The following is a 25,085-nucleotide window of genomic DNA, read 5'->3' on the forward strand; positions in this document are numbered from 1 at the left end:
CAACATCTTTATTTCTAAAAACCTGCACTTAATAAATATACCTAGAAGTATATTTAACTAGTAAAATTTAGAAAAACCATTTGGAATAATTATTAGGGGCATATAAATGACAAATAGTAAAACGTTCACCCAAAGTAGTAACATCACAAATAGTATGTCACCCATTAAAATCTGTATAAGTATTGTGAATTTGATGAACTAATTGTTTTTTCACCAAGGTTACAAGCCCTCTTTTTTTAGAGGCAAAAGAAGCAAAAGCTAAGACCGAGTACCCCTAAGTATTCAGTTTCTGAATGTCTGGTAGCAACAAATGTGTTTCCTGCAACATGACCACATCCATGTTTAATTTACACACATAAGTAAGTATTTTTCTGTTTAATAGGGGAATTAATCCTGCCAACGTTCCAGGAACAATATTTCAAAGGATCCATATCATAACCCAATAGAAACATATAAATTGGCAGGAATCCAAGATCCCAAAATAATTAAATAAAAAAGAGCATTTAGAATATCTGAGTTAAACATATAGAACAGCAAAGTCAAAATATATTCTGCCAACTAGACTTGGTCACTATTAATAGTAGTATAGAAAACATTACGTAGTATTATCAGGATCCCACTGTGATGACGAGTAATAGTGGAAACAAGGGAAAATAATAAAATAAATAAAAACATACAGATAAAGGAGAAAAAAAACCAACAAACAATAATGTATTCCAGAACAATGCAAGGAATAACTGCCCTTGTTGACCATCAGGCCAAAAAAAGGGAACTTCCTGGCAGTATAAAAAGAACTAAAACAACATAGTCATATAGCTTATAACAGTAAATATGGCTCTAAGAAGCTGCAGCTGAACTTGCCCACCTTGCAAAAAATTAAAGTAAAAAAGTGGCATATTATAAGCAGAAAAAAATGACCATCAACCAACATCAGCAACATTATAATTAATAAACAACATTATGAAGTAACGAATAAACATACATAGAGTATATATGCTGAACAACATATACTAAGCCTGATGTATAGAAATGCATTCCAAAATGATGCAGTCAAATCACCATTCATCCTTGAGAGTCCACATAAGAAAAAGGCAAATCTCCTGTTGCGGTGCCAGCCTCTTCTTTTAAAAAAAACGTTGCATATTCCTGAGTAGAAAAGTCCTAAGAGGATCCTCAGTAAATAGATGGAGTCCTGCAGGGAATAAAAGATCAAAATGGATTCTCCTTGACCAAACTAGCATATACTGGTGCAAAAGCCTTGCGGGCTCTGGTCACTTCAGCTGAATAGTTTTGAAATATAAATAATTTGTGACCTTCCCAAGTCAGTGTGCAGTGGCGTCTAGACACTTGCCAAATTATTTTGTGGAGTAAAAAGTTCAGGCAGCGAAATATAGTCACTCTCGAGCAAGCGACAGGCTTATCACATGAAGTACCAGTCCTGTGTGTGCATTTGATAACAATATCCTTCAAGGAATCTTGTATTTCCAATAATTCCAAATAAGAGGAGGTAATAATCTTGGAAATATCTGAACATTTTATAGCTTCAGGAAGGCCCATATATGCAGGTTACTTCTGCGTGCCAAGTTCTCAAGGTCATCTAATTTACTGATAACTTGTAAATGCTGTTTATGGAGATCCTCATACTGCTGTTTTAGTGTGAAAACATGCTGAAAATTATCTCCTACAGTAGTCTAACTTAAATGTTGTGGTTAGCTTCCTGCAAAGCCTGTTTGAATGACTCGGCCTGTTCCTGCATTAAGTAAGCCTATACAATGGCAGCAAAAGTGGCCAAAGTAGGTGCAGGTGTGTCCACAGCCTTTTCAGCAGCAGTAGAGGGAGAGTTAGGAGAGTGGTAGCTGAGAAAGCAGAGTCGATATGGCCGCCATCTTGGAATCACACCTCTCCTGGTCTGGAGGCTGGCAGTGCTTTCTACCTGGCATAGAAGAAGTAAAATACTTCTCCATGTACAGCAGGAAAATTCTCCTCACTGACAGTGTCTGTGTCCTATCATTGAAGACCCCCAGAGAGTCCTGGAGAGTGGAAACAGCTGTGGCTTCACAGGAACGGCATTAAGCTGCAGTCATCATTGTTAGGAGCAGAGCCAGTAGTCTCTCCCATATTTTGACATTTTAATGAAATAACATGAATGAATTAGACTATTTTATTTTGGTAAAGGCTTCTTTAAAATCTTTGTTTCTAAAAGTATATATTATCGGATTAAGTAGTGGATTTATCACAGTGTAAAACAGAGCCAGGACCTTGCTAATTAACCAGAACTGATTTGTTGGAAACACATAAACAATGATTAGGGTCCCATAAAATGTGGAAACCACGATCAGGTGAGAGCTGCAGGTGGAGAAGGCTTTCTGTCTTCCAGTAAATGAAGGTATCTTCAGAATAGTATATACAATGTACACATATGACATCACAATTATTATAAAGGGACATATAATAACTAAAAAAATAGATATGAAAGTCTGGATATGAATTATTGAGGTGTCAGAGCAGGAAAGTTGCAATATAGGTTCAAAGTCACAATAGAAATGGTCAATAATATTTGGACCACAGAAATGCAAACTACACATCGATATAGAATTGATTAACATCAGCAAAAAACTCACTATCCAGATAGTGATAACAGATTTCACACAAAACGTGTGATTTATTATAGAATGATAGTGCAAAGGGTTACAGATGGCCAGATACCGATCATAAGACATCACTGACAGAAGAAGACACTCTGAGGTTTCTGAGGTGACAAAGAAATAAAACTGAACGATGCATCCTATAAGTGACATAGTGCAGCCATCATACAGCACAATGTGAAGCAGGTTAGGCAGAATATCTGTAATCAGTATTAGGTCACATAACGATAGCTGTGTAATGAAGAAATACATGGGAGTCTGGAGATTTTTATTAAGTAGAAATAAAATCATGATAAGGAGGTTTCCAAAAATGGTCACAGAGTAAATGATTAACAGAAGTAAAAAAAATGGAATTTTTATATTTCGAAGATTTGGAAAACCCAGAATTCTGATCGATGTGATATTGTTTTTGTCGGTTCCCTGAGGAAAGGAAACAAAGCTCCAAATGTATAGATTTTGCAGTAAACGGTAAAATAAAACTAACTTAACTAAAACTAAAACTTAACAAATATCTATTTAAAGCACAAAATACACGTAGATCCCATTGCATTTTTAGAAATATTTAGGTGTCATATATCAGTATTGATTATATTCAACACCAGTGTGAACAGTGGAGTCAAGTTTTGTATATATATATATATATATATATACATATATATATATACTAGTCACACTGAATCCAGCATTCTAGCCTTATGTAAAATCGCTTGGGTGCCTTCCAGAGATGGGTGCTGCTACCCTCCAAATACCTCAAACAGAGTACTTGGAGTGCCTCCTTCTGTTTGAGGTAGATATATATATATATATATACATAGCTATACTGTACATACATATATAGAGGCCATTTTTTCTGGAAAAATAGGTTCAGGAACTGTGGGTGGAGGTACAGAAAAACAATTATATATACATATACGTAGTATTAAAAATTAAGTCACTCAAAAGGGCCTTATCTTAACTAATATCACGGAAAAATTAATTTTGGCCCAGGACAGTACAAAATAGATTTTAGGGAGCCTGTTTCTTCCTGCTGAAAAATAGCATCATATATATATATATATATATATATATATATATATATACATAAATATAATGTACTGCGTAAGGTGGTGCGGAGCACTTGTGGCGCCATATAAATTAAGGATGATAATATATACATTATATGTATGTGTGTATATATATATATATATATATATATATATATAAAATTTACATTTTATCTGGCCTATGGCTTTGTCTTTGCTTATATTTATGGATGTGCATGCAACTCTTTGTTTTATTACAATTACTCTGTATCCCAAACAATACATATTTTTATGCTTTTATACTGTAATGAATATAGCTGTACAGTTCTGCTGTTGACAAGCAAACCATCTAGCTATTAGAGTTGCTTTATTTTTTTTTAATTGTTCTTAAAAAAGCTATGAGAAGAGCCTTATTGTAACTGAGACATTTGGATATAATTGCCATTTTGTAACATAAAAGCACAACCAATTCAAATTCAATTAGGAAAACACTGATCATTGCACATTTTTTTTTCTATTAATCAAAGGTAACAAATCATTTTCTGTATCTCTAAATTTTATAGATGAGTAGACAAAATGAAATTGTTTGCCCCTGCATAGCACTATTTTTGCACATATTGTAAGGAAAAAGGAATTTGAATAATGCTCTTCAAACATGCAAATATATTGATGGGGCCACATTGGTAAAAAATGTATTCAGTCAATAAACCCTCTGCAGCTGTGAATATTTATAAGTTTATTACAATCATGGTTAATTATAGAGTTATTAAGGGTAAGCATGTAGGAAATCTGTGGGTGTGCAGAGCTTTTCGGTTTGTACAAATGTGCCACCTTATACATTTTGTATCCACTTTCTGGTAACTTAAAGTGCTCCAGGATAAGCAAAATGCCCCTAATTGTATATAATGTACAAAAAGTAAAAACATCACTTCAAAGTTCAACCTACTAGCACTGCATGTCCTACCCTTCCATTCATTTAAAATATCATTTTTTTCCCCTAAACTACAGATGTGTCCTCTTGCATCTTTGCCGCTTGTGCAGCAAATCGCGCCACAAATGGTGCAAGTCACGTGCCCGCAACCAGGTATGTGCGCTGCATTCACACCAGCGATCCATAGGATTGCATGGTGCAAATGCAGCCATGGCACTATGTACCGTGGTGCACATGTGCGCGGCATGTTGCATGGCATGAAGTGTGCGCACGTTTGCCGCACAAGCAGAAAAGATGCAAGAGGACACAACTGTATTACTACTAGAAGTGAAACGACATCATGGCTACCTACATTACATACCTCATGGTTGTTTCTATTTTATATGTCCCTTTATGTCGAATAAAAGGTTTTATTACATTGTTATGAAGACACCTAATATGTACCTTTACCAGCTGTTGAGTGACTTTATTACTATATTGTTACTGATCTTCAATTACAGGGCACCTCAATGTGTCTCCAGCACTGTACAATAAGAAAAAAACACTAAAATATTACAAAATAAAAATTGTGACCATAATACAAATAAACCAACGATGGTGACAGTAGACGGTAGGATAGAAAGACTGACTAAGGCTTGAACAGCAGGAAATGGTGGCTTACTTGGGAGTGGGAAGCAATTAACAATCAAAGAGCAGACAGAATCAGAGCCACCACGGGGAAAATGGAGATCGGGGAACAGATGTGCACTTGTGACTGGGATAGTGCTAAAAAGAGCAATAAAAGGAAAAAGGCCCTGCCCTATGTACTGTATGTGTGTGTGTTGGGGAAGGGTAGGGGGGTAACCAGGAGGGTGAACTATGAGAGAGAGTAGGTGGATGGACAGAGGTACTGAGTAGAAAGCTACAGTATGATGGCTGATAGGGTTGTATATAGTACTGAGTCTTAAGGGCTCATTTATAAGTGTGGAGGCTGATGGTTAGTCTGCTAGAGTGAGGGAATGAGTTCCAAAGCAATGAGGCACTTTAAACTCTATATACAAATCTGCACATTTACACTAAAATAATTTCATGCTGTGTGCCAAGCTTTGTCTTATTATGTATATATTTGTCTAATTACCTACATATGTGATATAATGTAAGTTTACTAAACTAGCTATGTCTGATTATATAAGTCTACTCTACTGTATGTCTAACTACCTTCCCGTGACTGATTATATAAGTCTTCTGTATGTCTAACTACCTTCCCGTGTCTGATTATATAAGTCTACTGTGTGTCTAACTACCTTCCTGTGACTGATTATATAAGTCTACTGTATGTCTAACTACCTTCCCATGTCAGATTATATAAGTCTACTCTATGTCTAACTACCTTCCCATGTCTGATTATATAAGTCTACTGTATGTCTAACTACCTTCCCATGTCTGATTATATAAGTCTACTCTATGTCTAACTACCTTTCCATGTCTGATTATATAAGTCTACTGTATGTCTAACTACCTTCCCATGTCTGAGTATTTAAGTCTACTGTATGTCTAACTACCTTCCCATGTCTGATTATATAAGTCTACTGTATGTCTAACTACCTTCCCATGTCTGTATGTGTCTACCACCATCCCATACCTCTATGAGGGGTATTCAATATGAAACATAAACTTCGCTGTCAAAGTTTACATTTCATATCGGAGCTTTTACCTGGGATAAAGTATCGGATGCGCACCCGCTTATCCCTGTATTCAATATGAAACCTCCGAAAACGGGAGCCTGCGAAGTGGGATTTGCATTAAATTATGAAATTTTCCTTTAAAAAATTGTAGGACCCCACTAAAGCTGTAAAAACATGGGGGATCACTATGGGTACCCCCGTTTTAGGCAGCAAATGAAAGTCGGAGATTTAAATAGCTGCGGCAGGTGCTTTTTTCCCGACATTGAAGAAGTGATGCAGAAGAGCACTTAGGTTATTTTTTTCGTTTTTTTAAGTGGTCCCATCAAATTTGGGGTACATGAAAATGGGTACTAGCATATTTTGATGTCCCTAAAGTAATTTTTTTTAAATTCTGCATCTATGCACCTCCCGCTATTAATCTATTCTAGAATACACCTGCCGCATACTTGCAGAATAGCCCTGAACCTATTTCCCTAGTTTTAAACAATTTTTTCCCATTTTTTTTTTACCCCAATTTTTAAATTAATTTTTTGGGGTGTCCCTATTTTTTTATTTTTTGACAGTTATTTTTAAAATGTCATTCCCAGGGGTGCAGGCTATTTTTTTTAAGCCTGCACCCCTAAACCCCAATTCTGCACTTCTTTTCGCCACCTATTCAGTGGTGAAAAATTATCCCCATTTTTTTTCAAAGACTTTTCGAACCTGCGAAAAGTCTTTGAAATTTAATACAGTGTAAAAGCAAAACCTCCGATAATGATGTCATAGGTGCGAAATTAACGCAAAAACTGAGTTTTCGCTCCCATATTGAATACCCCTATATGTGTGTTTCTAATTACCTTACTTAGTTTAATTATGTATATGTTGTGGAAAACTAATTTACAAGAAACATATTTACATAATTCCATTTTTACATATGCTTTATGCTTTATAATTGATACAGCTCATGAAATTCAATATGGCTTTTGCACAGCCATTTTGCTTTGTACAAACTCAGTTAAACGAAGTGAAATTAGTTGAGATTACTTTAAGGACAACTCCCTATGAAGTTGTTTATCTGCAGAATGGGAAAGAGCTTGACCATTTATGCATAATTCTGTGCTAGAGAAATTCACGCAACCAAATATAGAGATACCGAACAATGATCATCTCATGAAGGAATCTTTTTCTATTTGACTGCCAAGCAAGGAAAGGGACCACAAGAACAAACTTTGTCTATCTGATGTCAGTGGGTGTACAGGGGGTGTATTACCTGAAGACTGTAATAAGGTATAAAACCTTAGTAATATAATCAATCATTCTTATTGCTGCATTAACCCTGGGAGATATGTGCTCCCAGTTAAGGGCTAGATCTATTATTTAATTAATTAATAAAATGACAAATTCTCAAGTATACTGGATTGGAATCTATCACTGTTATGCAACAATGAAACAGGTAAAAGCTATGATTGGACAATGTATGTCTAGTTAACTTACTATGTCCAATTCTATATGTCTATGTCTAATTTCCTTCCTACATCTAATTATTTGCCGGTGTTTAATGACCAATGGGCTTTGTTTACTAAGATGAGGATTTTGTAAGTCGTTGCTTGTCTGTGGGTTGGAAGTAACATTTGAGAAAGCTTTTGCAATCAGTTTAAAAATCACATTGGGATTTACAATGACTGTGAGTGCTGTTTTAAATTTATACCTCAAGCCGGCCATCAAGCGGAGTATTAACGAAGCCACCACTGTGAAAAAAGCCCTATATGTCTATTTATTTTCCATGGCTAATTCTGATTGTCTTTGTCTAATTACATTCCTGTGGCTAATTCTGTAAGACTATATCTAATTACTTTGTTTTGTCTAATTACATATATTTAGTTCTGAGCTATAGATACTGTTATAATTGTTAACTGTATTTAAGTTTTTACAAATGTATTTTATTTTTTTTCATCAAGAATCAACCAAAGCTTTACACTGTATTATGTGCATAACATGTAAATGATAACTAAAATAATATGTAAAATACAGTAGTATTTCTGCATTTTGCAAGCAATATAAGCCATAGCCTAATTCCGCACCAGGGCCTCAACATGTCTTGTAAGGGGATATAGATTATAATGTTTATTAATGTGTTACTTAGGATGAAAATTTTAATGCCAACTTTCATAAGATGTTGCTCACCTTAGATACATCATGAATTGTTAACAAGTCCATGTTTTTTGATATTGATGTTTTCTATATCTGATAAACTGAGCTTGAATGAATATGACAAACATTGATAGGGTAAAGTAAAATATGTCACGCTGCTCTGTCATAGAATCTGTGCTTTAGAAAGATCATCTCAATGTAGCATTTATTTTATAATATAGTACAGAGTGTGTCACAGATCTTGTGATTCCATAGATAATTCAATGAATGATACATTCATTGAATTCTCTATGGAATCACATTTTGCATTCATGTAATTATTATAAATTACAATAATTAGTCTCCAGAGATATACAATGTATGTATAGTCACCGTATGTGATGCATAGAAATAAATATATTCATTTAATTTCAATTGTGATAAAAAGTTTGTTATATTAGTTGCAAAGAGAAATTACAGTACATTAAAGTTGAACTTACAATATTTTTAAGAAAAAAATAGTACTTTACAGAACAACCTCATCACTTGGAGGTGGAGGACAGTTTTTTTTTATATTTGATACAGTTTATTAAATTCTCTATGGAATCATAATGAATTATAGAAGAGAGACCAGTTGGCTATGTCAATTTTATTTGGGCATAGAATGGGGGTAAGGGGGAATAGTTGGTTTCTTATAATGTTTGTTGATGGACACATCAAGGTGGCAAATTGCCAGGGGTCTCAACAGAAAGTCAAAAAAAAGATCCAATAGTTTTGAAGAGTAATGGGAGAGATGAAATTTAGCATTTCTGACTGATTTGATATTTATCTATTACCCCAATTATCTACTATAATCATATAAATCCAAGGTAAACATAAGTAGGAATGTATTGGGTAATTATAATGTCAACAATAACAAAATTTTAGATTCAGTATGAGTAACTTAGATTTATTTAATGTCTCATATCAGTCAAAACGTGGGATGTACTAATGACCAAAACTCCAAAAACCACAGTTTTCTATGCAATAATCACATTTCATTTATGTACAAAGCTCCAGAATTTTTGGAGATTGTACCCATAGATATCTATAGATGGCATTGCCTAATAGACTATGAATACCTAATAATCTATACACCCTAAATGTCACTATTTAGCATTGTAAGTTGCACAAGAAATAATTGCTTTCCAGACTTTAAGAGTGGTTCCAAAGCACAAAAAGATATTATTCACATAAAAAGTATTTAGTTACATGCTGTGATCTAAATACAATTAGCGTAAAAGATTATACATACACAAGGTACAGTCGATACATACACATGCGCACTGGTCCCAGTTACAGTCATCAATCCTGAGGTCTGTGGTCATCCAAGAGAATTGCTTCTAACTGGGACCGGGACACAGGCTATATACCCTAACAGATCTTGGTAACAACAATGTAGACAGACAAACATAATTCCATTGGTTCTTGCTCTTGGTCTTTGTAGTACGCTGTAGTTCATAGGACAGTTCTCCAGATTACATTGTCTTTCTTTAATTGATTTAAACTAGATAGAGACACTGCATTACAGTGTATACATTCTAACCAATAATTTCTTATATTACATAACCATCGAATGCAAGATGCGACTCCCTCGCTGATAGGTTCAGATATCTGGAAATAAACTGTGTCAGTTTAGTACCAATCATGCCATGTCTATCATGTTGTATACCATTAATATCAAATACATGCATTTTACATCATAATTAATAACTTTAATATAAACCATAATGTGCAGGAACAATTTATGAGTACGTGTATATTTATGATTATATGTACGTATGCGTTGTGTGTCTACATGCAGCATAAAAGGTGCACTGTGTATGTTTCTATTTCCAAATGTAACTATATATATATATGTGTGCATGCATTGTGGATACCCATGTGATCGTTTAAGTGTGTATATATATATATATATATATATATATATATATATATATATATATTTATATACATAGGTTCAAACTGGTTATTATTAATATTACTTCTGTCTGAACTAAAAGAATAATAAATAACATGATACAACATGAAACATATATTACCGATTACTAATGTATTAAAAATTAATCGGGAAAGAAAACATGTGCCTCTTAGTAATATACTTATGTGAAATAATAGATATGATCTCTGATTAACATAAGAGCAAAGTATGCTCCTAATAGTGGCGAAATATAACAATCATTCATAACTGTCATATACAGCTATAACAGCTAAATTAAGTTAGAACTAGTTTGTATAGTGACATCATATGAGATAAACAACATACATCACTGTGTCGGCCAAATAACCAGTAATGTCTATTAGTATAACACCTAGGAATATCAAGAAGGTCAGGGGTGGAGACACTGTTACACTAAATTCTTAGTTATTAGTTATTAGTGCTCACTAAGGCTGCATAGACGTAGGCTGTGTTAGATGAAAAGTGTGATATTATAAGTGTAATTACAATTTGATAACTAAGTCGAAGTTAAGTCGAAGGAAAACTGGAGGAAAACAAACTCAAAACCAGAAGACTTTCTGAATGACAACAAGCAACTTATTTATGTGAATTACAAAAATCAACACCTTCTGCTTTATGATTATCCAGGAAACTCCCTACTACACTCACTGCTTGGATATAACACTTCGGACTGGATCGTCTTGGTACATTGTAATTTTGCCCTCAAACTACATAAATTCTTGTTTGTATTGCCTTTTCCCATTGCGTCACATCTATCCTCTTTAATCATTTATTTAATAACTAATTCCTGCACCCACTACTCACATACCTCTCTTTATATATCACTTTCGGAGCTGCGCTCATACATTGGCAGCACTGTTCTTTTATCTCTATTTTTAAACATTTAACAACTTTAATCCACACTGTCTGTATATCACACAGCCTCCACTCCAGTTTTCATTTCACTAATTACCTCGTCCATAGCATGAACACTCTGACTTCACACACCCCCCTTAATCAGTGCCCACATAATCCTCTACTTTATCCATCCCTCTCCTCCCCCTCTTGTCTCCTATGCTTGCTGTTCCCCCTTTTTTCTCTCATCAGTCTGCTTTCCAACCCTCTGCTTCTTTCCCCTGCCATTACTGTTCCTCCATTCTCAACCACCTCCCTCCATGGCCTTGCTACCTCACCACTATGCCCACCTGGTTCTGCCTGTCACCTCCAGGGTTACCAAGAGAAATTCTGGGCCTGGGTACTGCAACATCCTGTGGGACCACAGCATGTTGGGCATGGCTGCACCCATTTGTGGGTGGGTCTAGCATGTGAGATGCACCCACTCACTGGAGCATGGCATAGCATCCAGCAGCTGGGATTAAAGTAGTCACTACTGTATCAGGATGGCAGCACAGTCCCATAATATATCCATTTTTTATCAGGATGTATGTAGATGCTAAAATGTAACACACAATAATTAAAGTGATACAACTTTATTTTGTACATCTCTCATGTAAATAACACATAAACAAAATCTATTTTCTGTCAGAGACAGATGAATGAAGGACTTGATCTTGACATAACATCAGGTTATCTTAAACACACACATACCGCAGCACATATCCTAACCCACTGCTCCATGCTCCTTCCTCCATATCTACCCCATCTGTGTCACCCCTGTCTGTCTGCCCTTCCCCTTTAGAATGTAAGCTCTCACGAGCAGGGCCCTCATCCCTCACGTGCTTCTCCTTCCCCCTACGTATAGTATAATTTACTCCTAACTCCCCACAATGACACCTAACACCTAGTTGCTCATGTCCTGCTGCTTGTGTTATGCAGCTATGTTTATAAACCATGTCCTTGTCCTACATTGTTTTGTATTACTATTAACTGTTTTTCTTGTGTGCTCATTTATGTACTGTGTAAGGCGCTGCGGAACCTTTGTGGCGCCATATAAATAAAGGATAATAATAATAATAATTCTGATGCTCCTCACTTAGCATATAGCCATCAATGGGGAGTGAGAGATTGTCCGGGAGCAGTTGCCCCTTAGAAACAACAGAGTAACAGCAACGTTACTCAATATTTCACTTCTGCTGTTATGGGTCTTACATAATGCATAGGACCCTTAATGAGAGAGTTACTCTGATTGAGGTAGTCGTCAGTTAATAGAGTGAATAGAAAATATAGACAACAGGTGTCAGCATAATCTGGATATATACTCATATAACAATCTTATATTTTATAGTGGTTTATATTATATAGCCCATGCTAATGAGCCAATAGATTGTCATAAAGGACCAAGAAGTCTTCACTCTTAAATAATCAATCTATGTTAATTGGTTTAATTGGAACAGCAGGATACATCATCATGTATCTACAACAATATATTTAGAACAGTTTCCTGCTTATATATTATAATCAGGATAAAGTGCAAGTGTGAATGTTGTTACAAAACATCCATCCAATCCTGCTGTATAAATTCAACAGGTCTGTGATTTAGAAATAATTGGTAGATTATACTGATAATTCAAAGGGTTACTAGTACATGTCAAAGTATATGCATTTTCAAATAATTAATCCACATTAAATGGTATGACTAAAGCAACAAGAGATATAATCATACTTTTGCAATAATATGTAAAGACAAGTGTCTGCTGATACATTAATAATAAAATAAGTGCAAGTGTAATTGTTATTATAATCTGCAAATAGCCAAGTTAAAAATTAATCAAATTGGAAGAGTGTAATGGTATTATAAGCAATTGTTGAGTACAGGTCATAAAGCCTGTTAATAGTACATTCTAAATGATATATATAATGCCGAGTCAATAGAAATAAATATGCTACCTAAGTAGTACAAGATAGGCTGATATATATATATATATATATATATATATATACCACTAGACAAAATGAAAGCACCTGTCAGACAACAGTGTGCTGTCACGTCGAGTGGTCCGCCTGTATTATGTAGCATCCGGAAAATTGCCCGGTCATATAAAATGGATGTGTTATCTGAATAGTGAAATATATGCTAACAAGTAGGGGCCACTAGACAGAATGAATGAAAGCACCTGTCAGACAACAGTGTGCAATCATGCCGAGTGGTCTGCCTATACAATGTAGCATCCGGACCAACATGTGATAAATAGTATAGGTAGATATACAAACTAGTAAAGGGGTGTCCTGTGCTGCGCAGACACAGGCACCCGTCCGTCCCATCCAACGCGCGTTTCGCCGACCAGGCTTGTCAATGGGCGACGATGTTAAGTCCATCATTTGTCCTTAAATATATATCGTATGAAACAGTTTAATGAACAAGCATAATCCCCATTCAAGACTGTACCAATCTGCCTAAATATATAGGGTCAAATCTCTATATGGAACTTATGACAGAACTACACTTGATTCATGAAGGAATCACAGTATTATGTTAATCCTCATAGTTATGTATGTATATGATCACCTAAATATACTTACATAACACCCTCATGTGATAATGTCAATTCTGTCACTCATTATTTTGTGATACCTTACGAGACATATCTACACCTTCCCAGATGTGCTGGGCACCCACTTTCAGCAATTAGACAGTCGCTAACATTGCAGCGGTACATTAACATCAAGGTCACATAAGCTAACATTCACTAGCACCATAATACTGTATAACCAGCAAAATGTAATGCTTAATGATCAATTATTAACCAGCATCTATACATATTAATATTGGATACCACAACCTGACAGAATCATGATACCAAGATTTAACCATCATTATACATTTGAGAACCTGTGCCACGGTATCGCCCAGTAGAAGGACAAGAAAGATTGATTATATCAGATACTCTGCATCATTTATCCTCGAGAATACAGCTGAATGATTGTAAATGTTTACCTCATTAACATTTTTCTTACTGACACTCGAATTCACCACTGCATGACCTACTTGCACTAGAAGACCTATCAGCAATGAGATTTGACCCATCAATCATTTGGGGGTTGGACTGCCATGAAGACTTAAACTCCCTCCCCACTAAGAACATAATACACTACTCCTAGAGGAAGGCCATCATTGGCCGAAACGCGTTGGAGCATTTGTTACCACATCTCCCATCCACCCATTGAAGCAATCACTACCCAGTATTCAAGTTACACCACTCCGGCCTCAGCGGTCACGTGACCCGGATGGAACGACGAGCGCGCAACATCCAGGAACCGTTCTGACGCCAGGACCGTGCAGACCATCGCAGAGGACAGAAGAGGGAGACCGGCAGCGACACGGCAAGAGTCAGGTGAGTCCTGTCTGGGAGAGGAGATACCCGGCGAAGATCAACAGGTCAACGCTGGGCCACTCCATCTCTAGGTGACACAGGCAGACGTGCAGTCGGGACTCGGTGTCGCAGCTATCACATGCGGCACTGACCCCATACTCCGTCAGCCTTGCCTGCCAGGGATCCCTGCCACACTGCCGCACAGCCGCTGTGTCCCATCCTGAAGGGAACCCGGGCACCGTAAGCGGCCACCACAAACTCCTTTGCTCTACCTCCAGGGACTAGCAATGGGACGCCGTTACTAAGTCCACCACATCCGGGCCACATTATCAGCACCGTATATCATTCTACTGCATGTAGAACATAACAGATTGCTTTAGCTATTATATAAGAACTCCAGGGGCCATTCATCAATAGGAGAACCACATATTTTTCAGCTGGACATTGCTGATGTGGTTTTGGTTTTGATTTCAACTTTTGATTTTGACTTTGGTTTTTTTGTTTTTTGTCTACATTTACCATATTTTTAATCTTGTTTTCGTTTAGTTTTGTTTTGCTTTGATCTGACTAACACATTCTATGTGGACAATCATTATATCCAATAAATCCACGATTGTTCATATATTTGACAACCACCTTTTCTTTTCATTTCATTCAATACACCATTTAAAGCACTATATATCTGCTAAGGGTGAGCGCAGTACACTATATGTATTTATCCAGAATACAACTGTTAGTTCTACTTAACCACATCAGCATTGGATACAAGGCCTACAATTGTTAAATTATAGCTAAACGTCTGACCATTGTTTCCAAATCCACATTCAGCATATCAGTGTCTGTGTTATACTTCAATTGTCACAGACACACTGTATCTGTATGCAGAGCAAACACTCACAGTATCCTTGTGTATTCTTAATTATTTATCACAAACATGTCCACAAGACATGTCTGTCATCACTGAATATATGAAGTCTTTAAATATCTATATTTATATGTATATTCATGCATATGGGGTATGATAGGATATTAAACAGTATGCGGTTGCAATGCAATCACACAATGCTAATAATAGCATATTAGCATCACACACAAAGGTTTCATGCTGATGACGCAAGATGGCGTCATCAGGGGCAACTTAAAATGGCATCGCTCAATATTAATTTTAAGATCTGGTCTCAGCCAATCATCCGGCTTCAACAGTACACCCTTTGATGGCAAACAACACGCTATCACGCTCTGGTATTACTTTTTAGTTTTAGTCTTACACTATGGGATATTATTTAATGTTATGCTATGGGATGGCACAATGTGGTCATTAAACCATCAATAATGTGTCTCTGGTAGGGACGTAAAACTACCCTTATACGCACACCGCGGATCTTGGAAGATCATGGGAAAGATGTGGGGATCCATCTATCCTATAAAGGAAGTCTTGAAGGGGATAGGGACTTACATTATTTAGGATGTTTAAAATAACATTTAATAATACATTTTATGAATGACTAAATCTATACATCATCTGGTGGTACATTCTAGTTCAGGATTGTTATACAGTTCTTCCTTGACCTTGGTATCCATAATATCATTGGTCACAACCATCATCTCGGTTTCTCTGTTGGCCCTTGTACATTTTACACACTTCAATACATTAGGAACACACCAGACACATAAGCCAATTACTAAGATGACAATCAGTATAAGGATCAGGAGCTTACCCACTGTAGCAACCAGTTCCTGGACCCATTCTCCTAGACTGGAGAACCATTTCACAGGGTTCAACCAAAGGAACCACTCTTCTACCTTTTCCTAAACTTCAATCAATGAAGTATTATGGTTCTTCCGAAATTCCCATTTTAACTGCAGAATTTCATCCATCTTCTGGTCTATCACCTCCCTGGGGTCATTACTGTTATCAGTGATATATGTGCAGCACTTGACAACAAATTGGGTGGCCAAAGTTACACAGTACCCTCCAGTGACAGCTGTTAAATAATTTAACACTAGCCTATGTTGCACAAGTTCTTTCTTATAAGCTTGTAACTCCCTACCGGTATACCTGAATGTGTAATCATACATCTCGGTGATATTATCTATTAATTTAGCAAGGTCTTGAATATATCTGAAATTTAGAGTACCCCGAGCTATCCTGGTGGGATCCAATGCTACTAAAACTTGAAAGCCAGTTGTTTCACTAATCAACTGTGTGGCTTTATGTACATCACCAGGTATCATGTTTCTCTTGTCACGGAGTTCATAATGCATATGAAGATATGGAGATGGTGTGTTTTTATGGATACCAAACATTTCACCATGTGTAAGGGTCATAACTTCTGGAACTCCTCTTCCTAGGTAGCATAAACCTTCGGAACTCAGAGAGAGCCACTTATACGCTTTCCTTCCACATATAAAATACACATAATCAGGGAGAACGTAAGGAATAGAATGTATCATAATCGTCATACACATTTCCCTAGCAAGTGATCCTATCTCAGGTTCTCCCATTTGACTCATACAAGTTTCTGGTTGTGTAACCTTGGCACAGTACCCTTCTGGTACCCTACCAAAAATTTCCTTGGTGGAACTAAGTGTATATTTATACTGGAAATGTCTTCCACCTAGTCTATTGGAGCGTAAAAGTTCACAATTAATAGGATCATTATCAGCTCTTAGTGAGAAGGTCATCGTCTGGTTATTTCCAGTCACTTCCCAACTTCCTGGTTTGTTGAAGTTGGTGAAGTTCAAACACAAAAGTGATCTATCTACTTGATACTGGTGGAATTTATAATGAGGTGGTTTGGACATAAGAAATTTTCCATCCAGTGCCCCCCCTCGTTGCAATTCTAAAACCTCAGAGACATTTAATGGAAATGGCACTAACCCTAAATTATGTTGTCCCTGAGGCATGTGAGAGCACACCTAACAGTCAGTTTGGTTTAAAACTTTGCCCACCATGGTATGATAATCCTCTAAAGGATACCCACCCCAATATAGGTTATACTTAGGCTGACACTGCTGGATACATCTCTCATCGACTAAAGACCCACAAAACTCACAAATACAATAGTCCTCAGACAATAGACCTTCACACTGTCTCCAAGTTTCCAAAATAACAGATCTCTTAGCAATTACTGTACTGGGTTTGGTCAGATACTCCCCCGATTGGTTTAACACTCCTTTTCCCGACTCCACTTAATCAATATCACCATCGACCTCTCTCTCCATCATCTGTCCTCCATCACAGAAACCGGAAATCCCAAAACAAACTAGGATGATAAAAACTCTGGAAGAAGACACACATAACCCCAACACACCACTCCATTGCTGGAACAGTCATCTACAAATTTCTTTTTATCTCAGGTGTCTCACTGCAACTTTTAACTCTCCCGGAACAAGCTCGCAATTGACAGGTCTACATTATCTGTCTCGACTCCGCCTCATATCTCCACCGGTTGGTTGACCTTTTTGCAGTGAGTGGAATGGACCAAGGTATCTCTCTCTGCCACTATCAAGGAAGTTGTACTCACAAAACATGATTTGGGCCCTACCACTGATCTGTCAGACAACCTGAATGTAAGAAATTTCTGATCATAACAAATTCTCCAGGTTCAACATCATGACAGTTTGTTTCAGGCATATCAGGTGACAACAATTTCAATTTCTGTTGCTGGTGCTTCAACTGTTTACTCATTGTTATAAGCTACTTCACAGTAACCTCTTTGTTACTCTTCAAATCTTCCTGTGGACTTACAATCAAATGAGGTTGCCTACCAAACAGTATCTCAAAGGGGACAGATTAAGCGGGGGTCTAGGAGTTGTCCTGATGCTATGAAGGACTAGCAGTAATGCTGCTGGCCATCCCAGTCCAGTTTCTGCCATGATCTTACTCAATTTATTCTTAATAGTACCGTTTACCCTCTCCACCTTGGCACTGGCCTAGGGTCGGTAGGGGGTGTGAAGTTTACTATTAATACCCATCAACTTGCACATATTCTGGAAGACATCACCTGTGAAATGAGTACCCCTATCACTTTCAATAATTCTAGGGATACCATATCTGCATACCATCTCCTGTACTATCATTTTAGCAGTGAAAGCAGCAGTATTAGTGGCAGCTGGGTATGCGCCTCTACCCAGTTAGAAAATACATCTGTACAAACTAATACATACTTGAGGTTCCTGCAGGGTGGTAATTGGATGAAATCAATTTGTATTACCTGAAAGGGTCTGTCTGTCGGAGGAATGTGGGATGGCTTGGTTGGTATTGCTTTTCCAACGTTCTTCCTCAAGCATGTCAAACAGGACATTACCCTCTTTTCGGCTTGGGAAGAGAAACCTGGTGCACACCAGTACACCTTGACCAACTTGCACATACCTTGCTTTCCCAGGTGAGTCAGACCATGCACTGCCTCAGCCAAACATGGGTAGTATGCCTTGGGGGCCAACGGCTTACCTTGTCCATCTTTCCAGAGTCCAGAGGACTCTTGCCCACATCCCTTAGATCTCCAGACTGCCTTTTCCTGAATGGAACACAAATTTTGCATCTCAATTAGTTTCTGCATATCAATCATCTGAAACATCATCATTTGGTTAATTGGCATGTTCACTCTTAAACCTGCTGCCCATTTGGCAGCTTCATCTGCCCTGTTATTGCCCAGTGACACCGTATGGGCTTTACACTTAATGATGGCCACTGCCTTTGGTTTTTGGATCGCTGTCAATAGTCCTTTTTATATGTTTTGAATGTGCGACGGGTGTGCCTGCTGCTGTCATAAAATTTCTCAGACGCCAAAGAGCTCCAAAATCATGCACTACCCCAAAGGCATACCTAGAGTCAGTGTAGATATAGCTGACTTACCTTCTGCCAGTTCACACGCTCTCCTCAATGCCACCAGTTCAGCCACTTGGGCCGAGTGAGGTGGACCAAGGGGTTCGGCTTCTTTAACATCCTCATCATTTACCTCAGCATAACCTGTACATAACTCTCCAGTGTCAGTTTGTCTATGACAACTCCCATCCGTGTAAAATGTCACATCTACATTTTCTAAAGGTGTATCACATATGTCAGGACTTGCAATAAAGGTCTGATTCAAATATTCCATACTATCATGTGCATCAGTATACCTGCAGAACTCACCTTCCACCAACGACTCACCTCTCTCTACCCATTGTGCATCCTGAGGCACATAAGGTAAATACTTTGCTGGGTTTAACGTACTGCACCGTTTAATGGTGATATTTGCAGGTGCTATTAGAGATAGTTCCCATTTCATGAACCTAGCTGAGGAAACATGCCTGGTTTGGGCAGAATTCAGCAACGCAGATACAGCATGGGGTGTATAAACAGTCATATCATGGCCTAATACTATATCCTCACTCTTACTGACCAATAGAGCAGTTGCTGCTACACTTCTTAAACACATTGGGAGTGATCTTGCCACAGTTTCCAATTATGCACTGTAGTATGCTACGGGCCTACTGGCATCACCATGTTTTTGTGTGAGGACACCTGCTGCACAACCATTAGCTTCCGTACAGTATAAATCAAAAGGTTTTTCATAATCTGGTATTCACAATGCAGGTGCTCTTGACAGACTGTCCTTAAGGTTAAGGAAAGCCTGCTCTGGTTCCTCTGTGTGTATGACATGATCAGGCTTTGAGGAAGAGACTAAGGGCCTCACTCAGAGGCGGTTGTTAGATGCAAGCAGTCGCTCTGAATCTGGGCGGCCGCTTGCATCCTCAATGGCTGCCTCCATGTTGGTTGTTAGGCTGTGGGTTTCCACCCACAGCTCTAATGACCGACATGGGTGATGGTCGCAATGGTCAAGACCATTGTGACCATCGGGGCTTATGACCAGACCCTAGGGTAGGGTCTGGGCATTCATAAGCCCCAGGGAGCTTCCTGCTCTGATCGAGCAGGAAGCTCCCCACTGACATCACTGATGATGTCAGTGGGGCCACCCCCAAACGGCAGGCGTTCCATCGGAAATGCCTCTGTTTGGCCGGGCACGCCCCCAGCCTGCCGAGCAAATGGAGCGAACTGTCACTCTACATCGACAGCTCGCCCTGTCTGCTATGAGACCCCTAATGATGGAGCGTCCATCATTAGCCGGGTCTCGTGCATGCACACGATGGAGCAGTCTCCGTCATGCACATGTGATGTGGGGCAACATCGAGTCGGTCACGAGCACACAGTGCTCACGACCGACTCTGAATAAGCTCCTAAGTCCTGCAATGGTAAAGCCAAAATAGAAAAACCTGGGATCCATGATCTGCAGTATCCACACATGCCCGGATTTGCTGTTGGTTTTGTGGCAGTGTCATGGTCTGTATGGCCTGTATCCTGTCATTTAGTCAGATGTCATAACCCCTGGGTTAGGCAGTGTCCCAAGTATTTAACCCTGGTCTGGCATGGCTGTAATTTGTCTTTAGCAACCTTGTGTCCTGTCTGTGAGAGATGAAGCAACAGTAGTTTAGTATCATTCAAACATGACATAAATAAATCAGAGCACAACAATAAATTGTCTACATATTGAATTAGAACAGATCCATTGGTGGGTTGAAAAGATTGCAAACAGTCATGTAGGGCCTGAGAGAAAATACTGGGGCTGTCTATGAAGCCCTGGGGCTATCGTGTCCAAGTGTATTTTACTCCTCTGTATGTAAATGCAAATAGATACTGACAGTCAGGATGAAGAGGGACATAGAAGAAGGCAGAAAAGAGGTCAATGATATTAAAATGGGTTGCAGTTGGCGGGATCTGCATGAGAATGACAGCTAGATTTGGCACTATGGGAAATTGGCTCTCAACTACCTTATTGACCCCTCTAAGGTCCTGTACTAACCTATAGCCCCTCCCCCCAACCTTCTTCACTGGAAAAATGGGACTATTGGCTACACTTGCTTTAAGGACTTAAATTCCCTGTTGTAGTAACCGCTCAATTATGGGAAAAAACCCAATCTCTACTTCTGGTTTTTACGGGTACTGGGGAATTTTTGGAGCTTGCCTACCACTTTTTAGATTTACCATTATGGGAACTACGTTTGCCATCAATCCAGTGTCCTGTCCATCTTTGGTCCAAAGTGAACCTGGTATTTGAGATAACATCTGCTCTACCTGAGATGGATTTTTATCTGAAACAGTAGAGTGAAACATTAACCTTTGGGGAGTGTCCAATATATGCCTCACCTCGTGTGCAACTCTCTCTGTGATATTTAAAAATATACCATCAGGGGTACAATAAATGACACATCTCATTTTACATAACAAATCCCTTCCCAGTAGGTTAGTAGGGGCCGATGCTGCCAGGAGAAAGGAATGCCTGGTATGCAATGGACCAATAGTAACCTCTGCAGATTTGGTTAAAGGATAATGTTGCACTTTACCCGTTACACCCATTGCTGGTACTGTTTTGCTGGTCACCTGTAAATTAGATGGAGATTTTATCACTGATCTGGTCACCCCTGTATCTACAAGAAAAGAATGTTTAGTACCAGCTACATCAACCGTCATTACAGGTTCTTCCCTAGTACTCCCAGTTAACTTGACTGGCTGTAGACTACAGGTGTGACCTGACCCCTAGAGCTGACTATCTTCTTCCAGCAAAGCATTCACTGTTACGATGTGAGCAGGTGATGGCTGGAATTGTCCTGATGGTGGTGGGTGTCCCTTCAGTGGGTATCTCGGTGTTCCCTGGTTTGGGGTTTCCCACTGTCTAGCTTTACAAAACCTACTTATGTGCCCCTCCTTGTTACTTCTATAACACCTTCGTGGTTGACATGTATTGAACGGTTGTTGTTGTGTGGGTTGGGGAGTGTGAAAAGATTGTGGTTATGTATGGGGATAAGGGTTTGGAGGATGTATGGGATGAGTGTGTTGTGGCTGTGTGTGATTAGAGTGCTGCAGTGTTATTTGCATTCCTTCCAGAGCTTGAATACTAACAGCCATTAGTTTCTTGCTCTGCATTTCTCTCTTCCTAAGGATGTTTTTATCATGTTCAATTGCAGATTCCCTGAGTGTGTCTACCGTAACTCCCCTCCAACCAGATAGTGTGGTCTGAACCCTGGCCTTTAGAGTGTCTTTAAGACCATCCATAAGCACTGTGATTGTCTTTTCCCTGTGGTGTGGGTTGTCTTTTATATCCTCTATTCCTTTGTATTGGGTAATAGTCTGCAGCGCTCTGGTGAAATAATCTGCTGCAGACTCACTCTCTTTCTGCTTAATTGTAAATTTCTTACTCCAGTTAACGACTACTGGGAAATATACAGTCAACTGGGTGACAATGCGGGCTATGTTGTCCTGATTACCTTCATCAGTTATGGGACTATCTCCATCAAATACACAGACCATGATAAACTTTTTCACATCGGTATTGTGTGGAAGACATGCCCGTAATACCACTTGCCAATCTTTGTTGGTTGGCTCAAGAGCATTACCTAAATCCTTTACAAATCTTTGGCACTTTGCTAGTTCTTTCCTAGGGTCAGGGAAATATGTAATTATGGAATGTAGTTCTGCTCTTGTCCATGGACAATGCATCGCTACATCCCTTGTGGCCACTACACCATGTGCATCTGGATTCCCATTGGGAACAGTTATTGTCCGGATGGGATGGAAGCCTGCCACACTGCTACATTTGGCCTGATTACCTGGTTGAGGATTCAGCCTACTACTACTACATATGGTATTAACAACCTCCGCTACTGTTCCAGCAGGTGTTAATACCTCCTGCACTATCAATGGTGGGGCTACCTCCACTATGGGTACTGGTGGGGCAGCTGCTTGTGCTTGCTGTGATGGGACATTTAACATTTCGGCAACATGTGAAAGAGCTGACATTACAACAGGTTCATCATCTATATCAAAAACATGTTCCTTATAGTTGCTTAGAAGAGGGTACAAGTTACTTGTTAAATTTTTATGATTTTTGAGATCGAGTGTACCTTGACTCCCATCCGCATAGGGCAGAGGTGGAGTGCATGCGCTACTAACAATACCTTCCACAATGCTACCTTGCTGTGCGTGCGCACTCTTTTGCAGCGCACACATGCTATTTAGCGTTGTGTACGTGCTGTCTTGCATCGTGGGCATGACGCTAATTAGCATCACGTGCACACCGCTAAACCACATGTTTCCCTCATGCTGCCACAACTTTAAACAGACATTAAGCTTTATTCTTTTCTTTAGAGATTTCACTAAACATATACTATTTCTAAAATTTTTCAGTACTTCTGAATCAAAGCTACCAATTTTAGGAAAAGGTTTCCTACATTCCTTGGTCATGTTGACCCATATGCTACAGCATACGCACCATACTTTTTAAACATAATATACTTGGCCGATCCAGTCAGCCCTTGCATCAGCAGCACAACATCGACCATTTCCAGAGATTGCTTCACCCCATCTAAGAAAACGCTTAGCAATTTCTAGAGAATTTCAATTGGTGAACGATTTTCAGAGAGCTAAATTCACGCACTCCCCCCGGTTATGCACATTCGGGCGCTAGGCATTACAGTCAGCTTGCACAACGAGGAGCAGAATAACCACCTATTGTAAATTATTCTACCTGTGGCAAATTCAAACCAAGCTTCAGCCACTCACTTCTTCCCTCTATGCACTACTTTCCAGCTAGGCGATATGGTCCATTTGAATAAACGAGGAGTAAAATAACCACCTAGCGAATTATTTTACTTGTGATGAATTTAATGCAAAGCTTCACCACTCGCTTCCTACTTTGAGTTTACTTCCAGCTGGTAGCATCTAGGAGTTCCAATAACTCCTAACCTTGCCAGCAGTTTCACTCCCACAACAACCCACTTCACAATCACAGTTTATATAACTATGTGGTTCGATCGCATTGCCCAAAGAACCTAACTGATCAATGGACTTTGCGATTAATGGGTGCTGGACCAAGAAACCCCTTAGTGTCTCGATAACCACAATGTACCTGCTTTGTACATTGGCTCAGTAGTTTGTACGGCCCAGTAAAGGCACCTACCGAGTTTCCACTGAGGTTTAACAGGCATTAACCTCCACCTTTTAGGCTTAACAGACAGTAGCCTTCACAATCACATGTTTCAATTACATACACCTTTTCTGCGCAGAAAAAAATTGAAACTTTTTCCTTAAATATAGCATTGTAATTCAGAGGGTTTAACAAGCAATCATGCTATGAATACAATGACTGGTTGAACACATGACAGCAATACAGGAAATATGCATATGCTATTGTGTGAATTATCCCCTAACACAGACTTTAACAATGAAAGAAAACAAACTTTTCCTTCATTGTCCCAGGATTCTCATCAGTGCTCCTTTAACTCACACAATTAACGTATATCAGTCTCTCAACATCAAGTGGTAGCAGGCTTTCGGACACAGTGCATCCTTTCCTGCATATGGCGCCATCCACCCTTTGGAGAGAGATCAATAACCATGTGTTACTATGTAATTAGGTAGCGTGAA

The 25,085-nt window shown here is 38.7% G+C and overlaps 2 protein-coding genes across 2 annotated transcripts in view; both read right to left on the bottom strand.

The window, feature by feature from the left end:
• Positions 1–2,156: 2,156 nt before the first annotated feature.
• LOC148513868 (olfactory receptor 10A7-like) lies at positions 2,157–8,458 on the bottom strand. The gene is made up of 2 exons (XM_088481290.1): positions 8,426–8,458; positions 2,157–3,065 (listed from the first exon to the last, which is right to left on the bottom strand). Exons 1-2 carry the CDS (start codon positions 8,456–8,458, stop codon positions 2,157–2,159), a joined length of 942 nt encoding a protein of 313 aa, XP_088337416.1.
• Positions 8,459–10,866: 2,408 nt separating this feature from the next.
• Positions 10,867–25,085, bottom strand: part of LOC148513869 (uncharacterized) — a 30,833-nt gene continuing 16,614 nt past the window's right edge. Inside the window, exons 3-4 of the mRNA XM_088481291.1 lie at positions 22,537–23,269; positions 10,867–10,927 (exon numbers count right to left, since the gene is read on the bottom strand). Of these exons, the coding sequence (XP_088337417.1) occupies positions 10,867–10,927; positions 22,537–23,269 (794 nt within the window). The remainder of the gene's footprint in view (positions 10,928–22,536; positions 23,270–25,085) is intronic.

Source organism: Taudactylus pleione, unplaced genomic scaffold (genome assembly GCF_031769625.1).
Source record: "Taudactylus pleione unplaced genomic scaffold, aTauple2 ptg000268l, whole genome shotgun sequence".
Lineage (NCBI taxonomy): Eukaryota > Metazoa > Chordata > Amphibia > Anura > Myobatrachidae > Taudactylus > Taudactylus pleione.

Coding starts and splice junctions, on each gene's coding strand:
- LOC148513868 (XM_088481290.1), bottom strand. CDS start 8,458: ATGGACTTGTTAACAATTCATGATGTATCTAAG. Junction 3,066..8,425: donor CAATTCATGATGTATCTAAG/GTGAGCAACATC, acceptor TCCTTTCCTCAG/GGAACCGACAAAAACAATAT.